The sequence below is a fragment of the Ambystoma mexicanum genome, chromosome 2q (assembly GCF_040938575.1).
Source record: "Ambystoma mexicanum isolate Mex_15411 chromosome 2q, UKY_AmexF1_1, whole genome shotgun sequence".
Lineage (NCBI taxonomy): Eukaryota > Metazoa > Chordata > Amphibia > Caudata > Ambystomatidae > Ambystoma > Ambystoma mexicanum.
Window position 1 is genome coordinate 703,824,851 of NC_090924.1, and position 16,428 is coordinate 703,841,278.

Sequence of the window (16,428 nt, forward strand, 5' to 3'; positions counted from 1 at the left end):
CATGCAATTTTTCTTTGTAGGGCTGCATGGAAGGGGACCACCGGGTCCTCCTGTGGGCCTTTGTCCAATATATCTGTTAGATCATCCTGTTGGAAAACAGGTGAAGGCACAGAACAACCCATAAACTCAATTATTCGTGCCATCAGGGTTCTATATGGTGTTTCGGCATGTTCCCCTGGGTCTGGCTTTACAAATTCCACTTCTGGGGAAGTGTCCAGCCCACTTGCCTCATGAAGTGATTCCTGTAGTTCCTTCAGCCTTCTTTCCTCAGGAGGTGAAATCCTCTGCAGTAGGCAGTGTGGTTCTCTGTAATCCAAATGTTTCCTGGTCAGAATCTTCCCCTTCTTCATAAATTGAAGACAGACCAGGGTATTCTGACCTCTGAAATGGAGTAAAACCCATTTCTTGGGCCGAAGGAGCCAAACTCGTTATTGGACGAGAAAATGTCGATGTCGTCGACGCCGATGTAACAGGCTTCGAAGGCGCCGAAAAAACTGGAAGGGGTCTCGAAAAACTCGAGAGGAGAGGATCGGGATCCTACTCGAGGGCATCGACGACGGTCTCAGCGTCGTGCCGGAGGCCCTTGAAATCACTGTTGGCTGTGGCGCCTTGGTCCTCTTTCATCGGCGTCGACAATGGCGTCGAGTCGATCGACGCGTCGAGGAACCCTTCGACAAGGTGTCGATGGCACCGATCCGTGTGTCGAAGGAATCCTCGACGACGGCAAAGGAATCCTCGACAGCGAAGACGGTGCCTTCTTACCCGATGGCTCATGGCGAAACATTCCACCCCAGAGCGCCGGGTGCTGCGACTTGCTGCGTTTTGATTTTTTGGGTTTTTCACCCAGGGTATAACCCTCCGCTGTCTTCGAGGGGGTCGAGGCCGCGTTCTCGAAGACGCTTAACATTTTCTTTCTGAATTCCTCCCACTCAACTTGCGAACTGTGTTTGGTGGGACAGGAGACTCTTTCTGGGGACACAGAAGACGAGGAATGGGACCTTCGACGTCTCTTTTTTGAGTGTCCAGATTTCGACGAATGGTGGGAGCTGCTTCGAGATCTAGAATGGGAATGTTTGACAGCGAGGAGAGGAATGCCTCGACTCAGCCGACGAAACCTTCGAGGAGGATTTGGCTGACTGACCTATCTCGAGCTTCCCCTTTCGCTCCTTCAGGGCTTTCGCCGTCATGGACATGCAGTCCTCACACTCCGAACAATGGTGCTCGGACCCCAAGCACCATAAACAGACCCTGTGTGGATCCGTTATTGGCATTTCTTTTACCGCAGTCTCGACATTTCTTGAAGCCGGATTGCGGCGTCGTCGGTTCTGATGAAGAAGCCATCGAGAACGATAAGGAATATTCCAGTCGAAATAGATAGTAAACCTGACTGAACTGAGCAACGACTTTCCGAGGCCCCACGAAGCGCGGAAAAACGGAACTGAGCAACAGACGCAGCGCGTGGCTATTTATGGGCATGGTGACGTCGGCGCCGATACGGTGGCCGTCGAGGGACATCGACGGACGTCGACGCGCAGCGCCCTCTGCAGAAAAAAATTCTGAGGCCAGCAAGCTGGAAACGTATCAAAGATAAGGAATACGTCGGAGGACACAATCCCTTCGAAGAACAAGTTATTTCTTGCCTGGTAACGTACTTTCGATGGGATGTTCCTCCGACGTATTCCTTATCTTTGATAATTCGTCTCCAAGTTGCTGGCCTCAAATATTTTCTCTGTAGAGGGCGTGCGCATCGACGTCCGCCGAGTTGATATCCCTCGACAGCCACCGTATCGGCGCCGACGTCACCATGCCCATAAATAGCCAAGCGCGCCGTCCGTTGCTCAGTTCTGTTTTAGAAGATAAGTCATGCCTGAATTGGTTATTGACCTTCAAGGAGCGTAAACTGCAACCACAAGGGAAGTATTACTGCGGGGATGGTTGGGAGGGGCGATAAGGAATACGTCAGAGGAACATCCCATCGAAAGAACGTTACCAGGTAAGAAGTAACTTATTCTTCGAAGGGATTGTATCCTCCGACGTATTCCTCATCTTTGATAGACTCCCATACCAGTGGCATGTAATTGGAGGTGGGAGTAATAATTTCATGTATCCCTTTTAGGAATGAACCGAATTTAATACGGCTTTGGCGAATCTGGTCTCTTGACTAATGGAGGAATCCAGGTTGTAAAATCTTGTGAATGTATGTGCGGACGAGCATGTGGCAGCCGCAAATATGTCTCGGACCGGTACCCCTCTTTGGAGGGCCGAAGAGGCTGCGATACCCCTGGTTGAATGAGCTCTAAGATTCTGGGGTGGCTCTTTCCCTGCCAGTTTGTAACATTCCAGAATGGCCAAAATAATCCACCTGGAAATGGTCTGTTTTGTTATGGGTAGTCCCAACTTGTGACCTGAGTAGCCTACAAACAGTTGGTCTGCTTTCCTAATCCTAACCAGTCTGCTGATGTAAAAGATTAGAGCTCGCCTTGGGTCCAGCCTATGTAGCCTTTCTTCCTCTTTCCCCGGATGGGGAGGAGGGTAGAACGAAGGTAAGGTAATTTTCTGAGTGATGTGAAATTCAGAAACCACCTTTGGGAGGAAATTAGGCTTCACCTGTAGGACAACTTTGTCCTTATGGAAAATTGTATGGGGGGGGTTTACAAGATGGAGCTTGTAATTCGCTCACCCTCCTAGCAGATGTTAGTGCTACTAATAGGACAGTTTTAAGAGTGAGAAATCGCAGCGAACAAGAGTGGAGTGGTTCGAAGGGAGTACCCATTAGGAAATTTAAGACTAAATCTAAGTCCCATAAGGGAACTTGGAATGGTCTTGGAGGTTAAACATTAGTTAATCCCTTGCGAAATTGTATTACTGGAGGTAGTTTGAAATACGATGGTTCCTCCGCAGTGCGCTTGAAGATTTAAAGCGCTGCGAGATAGCCTTTTACAGTGCCAACTTGAAGGCCTGAGTTTGCCAAGTAGAGTAGAAACGATAACACCATTGGTGTACCACATGAAAAAGGGTCGATATTCTCTTCATTACACCAGCTGCAAAATTTGTTCCAACGGCAGTGGTATAAAGACTTTGTTGCTGGCCTTCTGGCCGAAAGCAACACCTCCATGACGTCATCAGTGAGGTCCCAATCCTTGTACCTCAACCTTTCAGAAGCCAAGCGAGAAGGTTGAGGGTTGTTATGTCTGGATGAAGAACCTGACCTCCCTTCTGCGAGAGAAGATTCTCTTTGAGTGGAAGACGGATTGGAGGGCAAATGGACATATCCAGAAGGTCCGGGTACCACGCTCTCCTGGCTCAGTCCAGGGCAATTAGGATCATGGTTTTCCGGAATATTCTCAACCTCCTGATCACTTGAGGAACAACAGGGACTGGTGGAAACGCGTAAAGGAGTGGGAACTCCCAGTCCACTACGAACACGTCCCCTAGAGCTCCTCTCGGGGGAAATTACCTTGAACAGAACAGATCGCACTTCCTGTTGGTGGCGAACAGATCCACCTGAGGGGTTCCCCAAAGGCGAAGATCTCTTGAAGGACTTCCTGAGCTAGCTCCCACTCGTGGGAGACGGTGCTCTGCCTGCTCAGAGCGTCTGCTGTCAAATTCTTCTCTCCGGCTAGGTGGACTGCCGATAGAGAGATTCCTTCCTGAATTACCCAAAACCAGAGCTGCATTGCCTCTCTGCACAGTGGCAATGACCCGACGCCTCCTCTTTTGTTTGAGGTAGTGCATGGCCACCGTGTTGTCCGTTATTATCAGGATATTTCTCCCCTGTACTGATGGCAGGAAAGCTTTCAGCGCTAGTCTGATCGATCTAATAGGTTGATTTGTAGTCTGGACTCCGATGGTGACCAACGACCACTGATGGTCAAGTCGTTGCCATGGGTTCCCCCACCCCGTGAGTGAGGCGTAGGGCTGACAATCTTTTATTGACTGCAGGGATAACCTCAGGAGTTTCCCAATTTGATGAAATCTTCCTTTGTAAAGCTGTATGGAAAGGGACCACAGGATCCTTCTGTGGACCTTTGTCTAGTATGTAAGGTCATCCTGTTGAAAAACAGGTGAAGGCGCAGACCAACCCATGAATTCAATAATTCTTGCCTTCAGGGTTCTATAGGCGGTTTCGGCATGATCCCCCTGGGTCTGGTTTGACAAATTCCACTTCTGGGGAAGTGTCCATCCCACTTGCCTCATGTAATGATTCCTGTAGGTCTTTCAACCTTCTTTCCTCAGAGGTAAAATCCTCTGAAACAGGTGGTGTGGTCCTCTTCAGCCCGAAGGGTCTTTCTTGGTCAGAATCCTCCCCTTCTTCATAGATTGAAGATAATCTGGGGTACTCTGACCTCAGAAATGGTGTAAAACGCATTTCTAAAGCAGAGGGAGCCAAACTTGTCATTATTGGGCGAGAAAACGTTGATGTCGTCAATGCCGATGTGAAAGGCTTCGAAGGCGCTGAGAAAGGCGTTGAGAAAACTGGAAGAGGTCTCGAGGAACTCGAGAGGATCGGGATCCTACTCGAGGATGTCGACGACGTTCTCAGCGTCGTGCTGGAGGCTCTGGGTATAACCGTTGACTGTGAAGTATCCGTGGTTTTCTCTTTTACCGGCGTCGATGTCGGCGTCGATTCGATCGACCGATGCGTCGAAGAACCCTTCGACAACGGCGTTGATGGCGCCGATCCATGCGTCGAAGGGATCTTAGACGATGGCGAAGATGGTGCCTTCCTACCCGATGGCCCGTGGCGCTCAGGTGGACTTTTTCGCCTGGTGCAACGACTCACAGCGTTTCGATTTTTTGGGTTTTTCACCCAGGGTATCACCCTCAGCTGTCTTCGAGGGGGTCGAGGCCGCTTTCTCGAAGACACTTAGCCTTTTCTTCGTGAATTCCTCCCACTCAGTCTGAGAGCTGTGTTTTGTGGGGCAGGAGACCCTTTCTGGGGAAACAGATGACGAGGAAGGGGATCTTCAACGTCTCTTCTTTGAGTGTCTAGATCTCGACGAGTGGTGGGAGCTACTTCGAGACCTAGAATGGGAATGCTTTCGACGGCGAGGAGACTAATGCCTCGACCGAAGAAACTTTCGAAGAGGCTTTGACTGACTTCCCTCTCTCGAGCATCCCCTTGCGCTCCTTCAAGGCTTTCGCCGTCATGGACATGCAGTCCTCACACCCCGAACAATGGTGCTCGACTCCCAAGCACCACAAACAGATCCTGTGAGGATCCGTTAGACATTTTCTTTCCGCAGTCTCGACATTTTTTTAAGCCGGACCGCAGAGTCGTTGGTTCGGATGAAGCCATCGTGAACGAGTTGGTTTTATCGAGGAAATATAAGGTTTATCTGACTGAACTGAGCAACGATATTCCGAGGCCCCACTAAGCGCGGAAATACAGAACTGAGCAACGGACGCCGCGCATGGCTATTTATGGGCATGGTGACATCGGCGCCGATACGGTGGCTGTCGAGGGACATCAACTCGGCGAACGACGTGCTGCGCCCTCTACAGAGAAAACATTTCCGAGGCCTGCAAGCTGGAGACGAATTATCAAAGATAAGGAATACGTCGGAGGACACAATCCCTTCAAATGGGCCTCCATCCCCCATTCTTTCTTACGAGAAAGTACCTTGAGTAAACCTTGGAGCCCCGGAGTCGCTTTGGAACCAGCTCTATCGCCCCTTTCTTTAACATAGCCCGAACCTCCAGCAGCACCTGAGGGATGTGTTGTTCTTGTCGGGCCACCAGTGGTATTCAAGGACACTTTAGTTGAAACTCCAAGGTGTGCCTGGGAGCGAAAGCATCCAGCACCCCTCGGTCAGTGGGGATGGTCTCCCATACGCTGATAAAGTCTGCCAGCCGGCCTTCCACCGGGGTGCAATGGTGGGGGCCCGAAGCCCTGGCCGATACAGTCCTGCTTGGCGGTCGGGGCGCCGCCCTACAAAGGACTTGGAGCAACCCCTTTTGGCTTTCTGGGTCAAGGTGCCGGAGAGTTGGCAGTAAGAGGAATAGCCCCCGCCGAAACCCTTAGAAGACCGACTAGACTTTCCTCCTGAGGAACAAAAGGACATCTGTTGCTGCAGGGTGACAAAGGCACGGGCCGCCTGTCAGCCTTGATGGCCTGGAGGGATTCATTGACTGTCTTCCCAAACAGGTTGTCTCCAACAAATGGCATATCCAGGACCCTCGTCTGGACCTCCGGTCTTAAGTTGATGGCCTTGAACCAGCCATGACGGCGAACGCAAACCCTGTTGCCCATCTGGCAGAAACTCATGTCCACAATGTCCAGTGCCACCATGATGGCATGGTCCGACACCACCTCGCCTTCCTGGAGGATCTGCAAAGCCTCTACCCCTTAGCCATCAGGGAGCAAATCCAGGAGTGGAGCTATCTTGAACCAAAGCTACTGATTGTATCTGGCTGTGATCGCCAAGGCGTTGGCCGCTTTTACCGTCGTCACCGCCGAGTAGATTACCTTCCTACCCATGGAATCCAATTTCTTTCCCTGTTGTCAGGGGTTACGCATGAAGGGGATGATGACCTAGACGACTTCTTTCTGGCGGCCTCCCGAGACCACCGAGTCTGGCGACGGTTAAGACTGAAGACACTTGGGCACAGACTCCAGCACCCGTTACTTTTTCTCAAACCAGTCTCTTAGCCAAAGCAAGATTCTTCATTAACGCTAGCCCCTCATCCTAGACGTCGTCCAGGAGCGGTAGCTACAGGATAGTCCTCTTCGCCTCCCGGCATTGGTACAGAAGCCCTTCTTTTCCTCCGGGGTGAGCTGCAAGAGCTCCGACGCCCAGGCAATCAAGGAATGAAAAGATCCCACCTCGTCCAGCAGAGGCGCTCTCAGTTCCGGTGATGCAGGGTCTCCCATTCCTGGGTCATCGGCCGTATCCGTCGTCTGTGTCCGTCCCCATCCCCCTATGGCGGGAGGGCAGCGACGGTTGGACTGGAGGCATAGGTTGTCTCCTCCTCTTCGCCGGTGGCTGCCCCGGTGTCAAATTGGTCACCAGCGGTGCCGCTGGTGCTGGCAGGGTCGTCGGCAACCCCTCTGAATCTGACACCAGCGTGTGGAGAGGATATGCTGCGACAAATCTCGAGGGGGCACCTGAGGAACCGGGTCACTGGGCTCAGTATCCAGGTCGTCCTCGTCGATGGTATCCACATGATGGCCGCTGCCCTCCGCAGGCATGTCCTCGACATTACCATCCTGGACAGTGTGGACGGAAAGTCTCTCCTTGTCAGATCAAGAAATGTCTGTGCCCTGGAGTTCTTCTGCTGACCCCCCCCCACCCCTTTCTTCAGGACCTGAGGGGTCAGTCTCGGACTGAGGTCCGGCATCCTCTTCTCCAGTCTTCACTATCAGCTTGAACGAAGACTCTCTCCTGGCCGGGATAGATACTCTGGCTGTCGCTGGGGTACCCTGGTCAGGGTCAGCCCCCCCTTTTGCCTCCGAAAGGGAGGCCACCTCGATGATCGAGGGGGATGCTTTGACCTGCACCACCTGGGTCTTCGCAGGCAGGTCAGCCATCTTAGTCTTGTCCTTCACGGGCGGTTCAGAGACCTTAGCCTTTTCCCGCAGCTTTCCTGTGGTAGCCGACGTCTTCTTGGATCAAGAGCTGGAGATCAAGGCAGATGGAGACAATGAACGGGCCCAGACTGTTGCAGGGAGTGGCAACCCCGACGGAAGCAGACTCACTGTGCTTGGCCTTGTGTTGGTCCCCCACGGATGGAGCCCCTTCAAAAGGACTTAGGAGCTCGCTCAGGTTGGCTGGATCTGGACGAGGCATGCCCCCGAGTAGCACCGGAGTAGAGGCCATGGCTTGGAGCCAAGCCGGCAGCCGACTTGTCGATCCTTCATGGTGCGCTTGGTGAAGCCACGGCAGATCTCACAATCTTCTTTATGCGCTAATGTAGATAATACAGGCACTGGGAAACACAGAAGGTCGAAGAGCAAAACGCGAGGACACCAAACACTTGAACATGCAGTAGAAATCTGAAGATGGCTGCCAGAGGAGGGGCTTAGGTTGAGGGCAGTCATTGTCTGGGGCCAGTATGACCCAAAGCTCAGTGATTGGTTTACAGGAGAAAAAGTTTAGAAACGAAACAAAATTTTTTCTTTTACCGAGGATTCCCAGCCTGACAAAGGAATATTCATGAGCATGTGAATCCATCCCAGACCCCATGCTGGAGAATTAATCCGAGCCAACCACGAGATGGCAGACTATGCATAGTATGTGAATCGAAGCAGAGTAACAAGCTCCAGAATTCTTTACTTACATGGATGTTCAATTCAGGTGCACATGTCCAAGAGCACATTAAGAGACTGCACACCGGAATAAATGAATTAATTAAAAACAGAATGATTTGGACTATTGTAGAAGGTGTCATAATGGAAGCAAGAAAAAACTACACAAAAATACAAATGCACAATACAAAAAATGTTTCATAGAGCAAGCGGACTATCATTAAAGAGAGCACTCTTACCTGTCTTGACCTGGGTCTACCAGGAGAAAACTTCCTTTTGGTGATAGCTGGTTTCCCCATGCCAATTTTGGGAGTGATGGATATATGTGTTGTAGGTAGGTTATTATTTAAAAAGCTAAATGTAGGAGGAGTCTGACTTTGAAACATGTCATGTGTACAGTGCATGTCTAATGAAACAGCCGGTGACGAGGACACACTTGTTTTACTTGTATCAAAGGATGTAAATGGCGAGTCAATATCACTAGGAGACTTTCCAGTTTTATCTCCTATTGGTGAACTTAATTCCGTAAAGCTTTCACTTGCAGGGGTAGTTTCCATCTCCATAAGAACTTCAGATGTTTCAGACGTGTTTAAATCATTTTTTTCCAACATGTCTTCATGGGTGCCATCAAGTGCGTATTGTTCTTTGACTTTATGAGACAAATCATATTCATTTGTGGGCCTCAATTTTTCAGGTGGGGAGACCGAGGCTGCAAGTGACATTGGCAGAGTGCAGGCGTTTGCTAAAGACTGGTCAACGATTACCACATCTTGCTCCGGGAATTGCTTCTCTAGCAGTTGGTTCCGAGTTTGCTCTGTCAATGGATCAACACTTTCAGAAACAGCCCTTGCCGGATCCATGTCCTGCAACTTAAACACATATCCAGACTGGCAATTTCCCATTTCATGTGCATCAACTTGCGAGTCCATTGTCCCCCGTTCTCCACTGTCACATATTTGTGCAGGCTCTATAATAAAATTAAAAAAAAAAAACATCAAAATGCACCTTGTTTTAGGGTAAATGGCAACATTAATACTGTAGCAAAACACATACACAATACATATATTATTTTCCTCCAGTTATATTATGTTGGATTTTTAAAAGTCTGCATTCACGGCTTATGGTCTGCAATAAAAAAATTGATCCAAAAAAGGACAGAGAAACAATGTATGATCCAAATGTAAGCATTTTCTTGGAAATATGTAATTACAATTAATCTGACAGCTGTGAAACTACTAACACATAACACCATCAGCTAATGAGATATATACACATCCAGAGATGTACACTTCTCAGCTGTAAAATGCAGTTATAAAAAGTTTGAATATAGAGGGGATACATTATATAGCATGCAATACTTACCTTAACTGCATTTCTGATGCTAGCAGCTTCTTAAAATCAGATGCTTTGCATAGGCCAACATCTAGTGGTAGCTGAGCATTGCACGTAAAGTTTTCTAAGTTCGAAAAGGGATGTCGACTGAGTGTTTGTAATTCTATCGCTAGTGTGACATCGACTGTACCCATGATCCCTCACACGTCGAGGGCTGTCAGATTATTTGTTTCTGACAACAGGGAGTGTAAGGTAAGCGTAGAGTACAGGTATAGATCAAAGGTGTACAAAATCTAGGTTTCCCCTAAGAACCTTCAACTCCAAGACAGGAGGAATGGTGATTGTAAGCTGATACAAGCATCAGAAATACAATTACGGTAAGTAATGTATGCCTTCCGAGGCTTGTGGATCTGCTTAGAATCACATGATTTGCATAGATTAGCGAGCAGTATTTTGAGAAGGTGGGTTGTTTGAAGGTAGCGCTGCAAACAGATGTTTTAACACTGCTTGTCCCACCTGTGTATCACCCTTGGAATGTGTCTCTAGATAGAAGTGTTGGGTAAAAGTGTATACATGTGGCAGTTTTGCAAATGGCATCTAAGGGCACATTTGTTACGAAAGCTAGTTTCCCTTGTGCCTAGAGTTGTGTGTTCTATGCTTGAATGGCAAGGTTTGCTTAGCAGGAGAATAGCAAAGTCAGATGCAGTTGAAAATCCATTTTGAAATTGCTGATTTAGAGATAGGATCACCTTCTATCCCTGTAGCTATGGAAACAAAAAGTTCTGTTTTTGTGATCGTCTTAGTCCTTCATAGGTAGTACATGACAGTTCTTCGTACATCTAGTGTATGAAGGCTCTTTTCTGCTGCGTTTGTGGGGTGTTGGAAGAACGCAGGAAGCTCTACAGACTAATTTAAATGAAATGTGTAGATATACATTTTGGTGAAAATGAGGTTCAGTGCGTAGTACTACCTTGTCTTTGTGTATAGTAACAAAGGGGTCCTATACCGATAGACCTTGCAGTTCACAGACCCTTCTGGTAGATGTAATAGCTATAAAAAATATGTCATATGTGAGATGTTTAAGACTGGCTTTGTGCATATGCTCGAAGGGGGCAACCATGAGCCTTGCAAATACTATATTCAGGTGCCAGCTAGGAGTAGGATTACAAATTGGAGGGTATCATTTCTTCACACCCTCCATGAAGTCTTTAACTACTGGCACCTTCCACCACACAACTTTGCTTTGTGAAGTGGTGTATGCTGAGAGCAGCTAGGTGTACTTTTAGTGAGTTAAAAGACTAAGCCTGAGTCTAATACGTATAGTAGATAGTTAACTATATCTATTGGTGAACATTCAATTGGATTGAGTGAACGTGTTTTGCACCATAACACAAAACGCTTCCACTTGTTAAAATAGCAATGTAGTTTGTTTGGTTTACGTGCCTCTAAGGATTTCCATGCATCTTTGGTCTAGGTTTAAGTGACCAAATTCTAAGGCCTCAGGATCCAGGCTGCTAAATCCAATGTCTGGGGGCACGGGTGGAGTGTTTCCCTTGATCTTGAGTTAGCATGTTGGCTGGACATGGTAGTTTCATGGGAGGACACAGGGACATCATCTGCAGGTGTGAGAACCACGTTTGTCGTGCCCACATAGGAGCCATCAGGATAAATTACTTTTTCCTGGTGTAATTTATGGACTATTTTGTTAAGAGGTGTGGGGGGCAGAGGGGTACACATCTCCCTGATCAACTGAATAGTACTGCGTTCCCTTTGGAACCTTTCTGAAGAAACCTGGATGTGTAATCTAGGCATTGTGTGTTCTCTTGAGTAGCTAAGAGGTCTATTTCTGTGAATCACCAGTTTGAAAAGACGTTTAGTCGCCACTCGTGTTGTGAGGGCAGCACTGTACTTCTGCTTAGCACGTCTGCCAGCGAACTGAGTTCCCATGTAACACATTGTGCTAGGAGAAACATTGTGCTGTCTGTTTGAAAGCTTGAAGAGCTTTGAAGACTGCTAGCAGTTGTAGAAGGTTGATATGCGTTTTGGTAAATATTTGTGTCCACACCCCATGCGCAGTTGGATGAAGAAAATGAGCTCCCCGACCGGTTAGCAATGTGACTGTAGTGATAATTGTTACTTTGATAGTTGGGGCATTGAACAATTTGCACATTGTTAAGACAGTTTTTCTGAAGTCCAACTAAGGCATTAGTATTCAAACTGAGGTGCAACCCCTCTGGGGGGCCGCATGCTCATGTCCAGGGGGTTGCGCACCCACAGTCAGAAAAAAACAAAACTTTTTTTTAGTCTAGAGTCGACTAAGAGTAATCACTGTCAGGACCGAGCAGAAGTTTTGCCCTTCAAGGCCGCAAAATATACACGTTCAGAGAAATGTATTAGTCTTCCTTCTCTGTTTATCACATTAACCCTTATCAGGCAGTGAAATTGAAGTTAACAAATTAGCGGAAATAGTTTTGTGGGGGTAATTATACCACGCCATAGCCCATGGGCATCAGGGTGCAAAATTTACGACAGACTTTTAGGATTTGATGACTGGTTTACTTAAACAGGGTTTTCAGGCTTTTCCTGAAGACCTAGATTGCTTCTGTTCACATTGGTATTGAGATTTTATTCTAGTTTTTTGCAGAAGAAGCGGGGAAAGAAATGCCGGATCCTCTAGCTCTTTGGATCTGTGGGTATGTTTTTTTTTTATATTTGATTTAGTTGCAAGCAACTTTTCAAATTAGTATACAAAATACATACCAATACAATTCATATATTATACAAGGTACATACAAAAATAAAAATTCCTATGTTAATTAACACAATAGATCCAATATACAGTAAAAACAAAACAAATCCCCTTAAGGGGAACAGACTAAATATTAATTGCCAAGCCAGTGTAGCCTAGACTAGTCAGACCTCAACCAATCTTGGCACAAACTTGAAAATCAATTTTTGCAAGAATCAGCAATTTCGCCTCTTTCTATGATCCAGTAAAAACTTTCAAAGAAAGTCAAGATCTCCAAAGGGGGTGGGTAATTGAGTGAGATGGCAATATGAGCATACACTATAACACATAGAAGGTTGGTGGACACTCCAACTCTAAGTCCCATGTAGTTTTGTTTTTCAAGTCAGAATACTACTAAACAATTCAGTAGTTCTCCCACTCCCGATCCTTTGTGCAATTAAGTAAAAATTCTACTTATCGATTCAAAATTTCTCCCACCCCCAATCCTCTGTGCAGTCTTTCATCTTAACTTTCAGACTGGTCTCATGGTGTCTAATTTCAAGCTCTTGAAAAATTTGGTGACTGCAATTACCCACGTGGTTCGTTCGCCACTCATGAGACGAGACCACCATTCCTTTTCGTCATAGGAGTGGAGGTCAAAAAGGATATGGTTGAAATGAACTTTTCTTTGCTGCTCAAGTGCTTGACAATTTAACAGTAGATGTCTTAAATCTTCGATGGAGTCCTTGTTTTGATAGAACCAACAACATTTTTCACCTTGTTTGCTCCTTATGGCTACTACCTCTTCAGTCAGTAATTAATTTAATCTTATTCTCAAAAAATGTTCCCTTAGCTTTTTGTTGGTAAATTTTTGGATGTAATTTGGAGGTTGGTTGATATCATTTATTATCAGAGGTATATTCTTTGTCAATTTGTTTGTTGGCCTGATCTTGCGTTGATGTCTAATCCTGAAGGAGTAATTTTTAAAAAAATGTTGTTGGGTTGTTCGAAAGATCCTCCTCTGTGCAGCCGATTTGGCCCAATCTCGTTTGAATGTCCGTGACCCATCTAGACATGAGCTTAGTGCTCGTTTCCTGAAGTTCTTTGTTAATTAGGCCGAATGTGAGGGCTTGCAGTGTCGATTATCTTCCTGTAAAGCAAGATTCTATTGCGAGCAACTATTGATGAGATGGATTGAAGACTTTGCTCCCTCCGAAACGATGCTATCGGGGTATATTGCGGCAGTTGCAAGACCCTCCGCCAAAACTTTCCTTCCAACTTATCCCATAGGGTTTCCGGGAGATTTGGCATTGCTTCTACGCCATATGTTAGGCTTGGTATGATCTTGGCCTTCTAGAATTTCAGAACCGGTATAAAGGAAAATCTTACATATTTCCCATTAGCAGCTTTAGTCTATGTGATCAGGGATTTCAATTTTTCTTGGAGGGCATCTTGCATTGGTAAGTCCCTTCTGTTTGAGCTGAGGGTCACGCCAAAATATTTGAAGCTGGTAAATAGTTTTTTCCCCCCTCAATAAACCATTTTGAGTTTTAATTTTTTTTCTTTGAAAGTTCAAAAGACATTATCTTGGTTTGGGAGTTTATTTCCAAATCGTTTGCTTTAATGAACAAGGCCAAGTTGTCCAGTTTTCTTTGGAGCCCTATTTGAGTTTGATCAATGATGATAATGTCATCTGCGTAAATTAGTCGGGGTAGATGTTCACACCCGAAGGTTGGAGGGAAAGCTGGAACTTCGGATTTGCTGCCCTTATAATCAGCAATATATGCGTTATATAACACAGGCGCCAAAGGGCAGCCTTGCTTAACCCCCCGGGTCGTTTCAATAGGTTTTGTTAATTGACTATGGCGTACTTGAATTGTTGTTTTGGAATATAATGCTCTAATTTGCGCCAACAGTTGTGATGGGCATTTCCAAGAAATAAGTTTGTTCCAAAATTTAGACCGGATGACCTGGTCAAATGGTGAACAAGGTCTATGAATCCCATAAATACTCTTGGTTTGCCTTCCAAGACTTTGTTCTTCAGTATGCTCAATAAAAGAATATTTGCTGTTGTTCCTATAGATTTAACAAATCCGGACTGCAGAGGATCATGGATGATGATGTTGTTAGTCAAAGTTTGGAATTGGTCCAGTAAGCAAGAGGCAAAGATCTTTCCGATTGTGTCAAGTAGAGCGATTGGACGGTAGTGTTTTGGATTATCCCATGCTCCCTTCTTGAATATTGGGACAATATTAGCGCATTTCCATGACACTGGGATAGATCTGGTCCTATGACATTTTTTGAATACCTCGGAAATGAATATCGACCAGACGTCCGCCTGCTTTTTCAAGTCGAAATTGGTCACCCCGTCAGGACCAGGAGCTCTGGAGTGGTTTAATTTTTTTAATTTTGGCTAATATTTCGGCTGGGTTGTGTGGAATAACCCATGGCTCAGAAGTTTCTTCCGGTGTCTGTATGGAGCAGCTGTTCCTTGCCTGATACAACTGTTTAAAGTGGTTAATCCATTTTACTTCTCCCACGCTGTTCTGTAGGACCTCATTGGATGATCTTGCAGTAGTTTTTACTAGGGTCCAAAAAGTACTTTCTTTTCTCCCGCAGATAGCGCTCAGCATCTCTTCCGAATCAGACTGGTACATTGTTTCTGTGGTTTCTCGCCCAGACTTTGTATTCTTTTTCAGCTTTAATGGCATCTACTTTTATACTGGGTGATGTTTTTTTTGCTCATCTCTTTAGTTTGCGCATCCATCTACGCTTTGTAACTAAATCTTGATCGTATGTGTGAATTGTAGATCTTGTGAAAATTGCTGGTTTTCCGTTCGGTTTTTTGAAAGCCATGAGAAGTGGACGATAGTCTACTGATTTATTAGTTGTACCAATATTAGAATATTGATTGATTAGTTGTGCAATCCCTGCTTCTGTTATCTTAAGGCGCACTGCATTACAATCGGCCTCTAATTCATATTGGATTATCTCAGTTGGTGGTTTTGGAGAAATCCACTTCATCTGCAACATGTTATGATCACTATGGATAGTTCTTACTCCGTTAAGATTTTATTTCTGCAAGTAAATTGCGCGAAACCCAGATGTGATCTATTGTTCTTGTTGGATTTTCTCTTTCCCAAGTTGGAATCCTTTCTATTGCTGTTTCAAACAGCAGATGGAGATTGTGCAGGTCATTAATTTTCATGAGGGATTTCCATAATCTGGCCTTTACTGATGGTTCCGTGTGTTGTCGGTTGGTTACTTTCTGGTCACCAACCCCTTCGCAAGTTGTATTTAAATCGCTGCCAATCAGAATGTGATAAATGTCATGGTTCTCAGACGTCGTTTCAATGACGTTTTCCAAATCATGAAGGAACTCGTTATTAGTAATGGCATTTGGGTTCCAGTAAATATTTATGAAAAGCATCTTTCTTTTTGTCATTTCTGACTTTGCAGTGTGACAGTTACATAGCACTAAAGATGCTTGTATGAAATTTGTTGATGTTAATGCTGAAATCAAATGGAACCCGCTGCTTGGACGAAAGGCTGTTAATAGGCCAGACATTGGGCGGCCTTTAATGCCTCTGTATGCTGGAGTGAAGTGAATTTCGAAGTCGTCCAGGGAGGGTTTATCTAGGATCCACGTTTCTTGTAACATTATTACATCGTGAAGTTCCAGATTTATATCACTTTCTTTAGTCAAGTGAACAAAAGCTAGTATTCCATGAGATAATAGATAGGTTTTCCGTTGGGCATTCTTTGGAGAGTTTGCATGGTCGATATGACAATGCATTACTTACCGTAAAAGCATTTCTGATGGTTGTATCTGCTTAGATTCACATGCTGTGCATAGTCCGACATCCAGTGGCACTGCGGAGAATTGCATTTTGTTTTTCGTAGTCGAAAAGGGGACACTATCCGGTAATTGCTAAGCATTTCTATTGTTTAGAGCTGGCGCAATCAAGGACCATGTTTCCGCCCTCTTACCTCCATTGACTTCAAAATGAGTTGAGCTTTTGGTTTTGTTCGAAGCCAATTTCTGGTCGAAGGTGATTTTCATTGTTGGAATTGGGCCTTTCAGAAATCGATCTGGATCTTTAAAGTCATTTGGTGAATC

The 16,428-nt window shown here is 45.9% G+C and overlaps 1 protein-coding gene across 7 annotated transcripts in view; it reads right to left on the minus strand.

Annotated features, from left to right (window-relative positions):
- The window catches only part of KMT2C (lysine methyltransferase 2C), a 2,745,351-nt gene that overhangs the window by 2,203,087 nt on the left and 525,836 nt on the right, over positions 1 to 16,428 (minus strand). For all 7 annotated transcript variants that reach the window (XM_069647923.1, XM_069647922.1, XM_069647921.1 and 4 more), the window contains exon 13: positions 8,488 to 9,215. In XM_069647923.1, the coding sequence (XP_069504024.1) occupies positions 8,488 to 9,215 (728 nt within the window). The remainder of the gene's footprint in view (positions 1 to 8,487; positions 9,216 to 16,428) is intronic.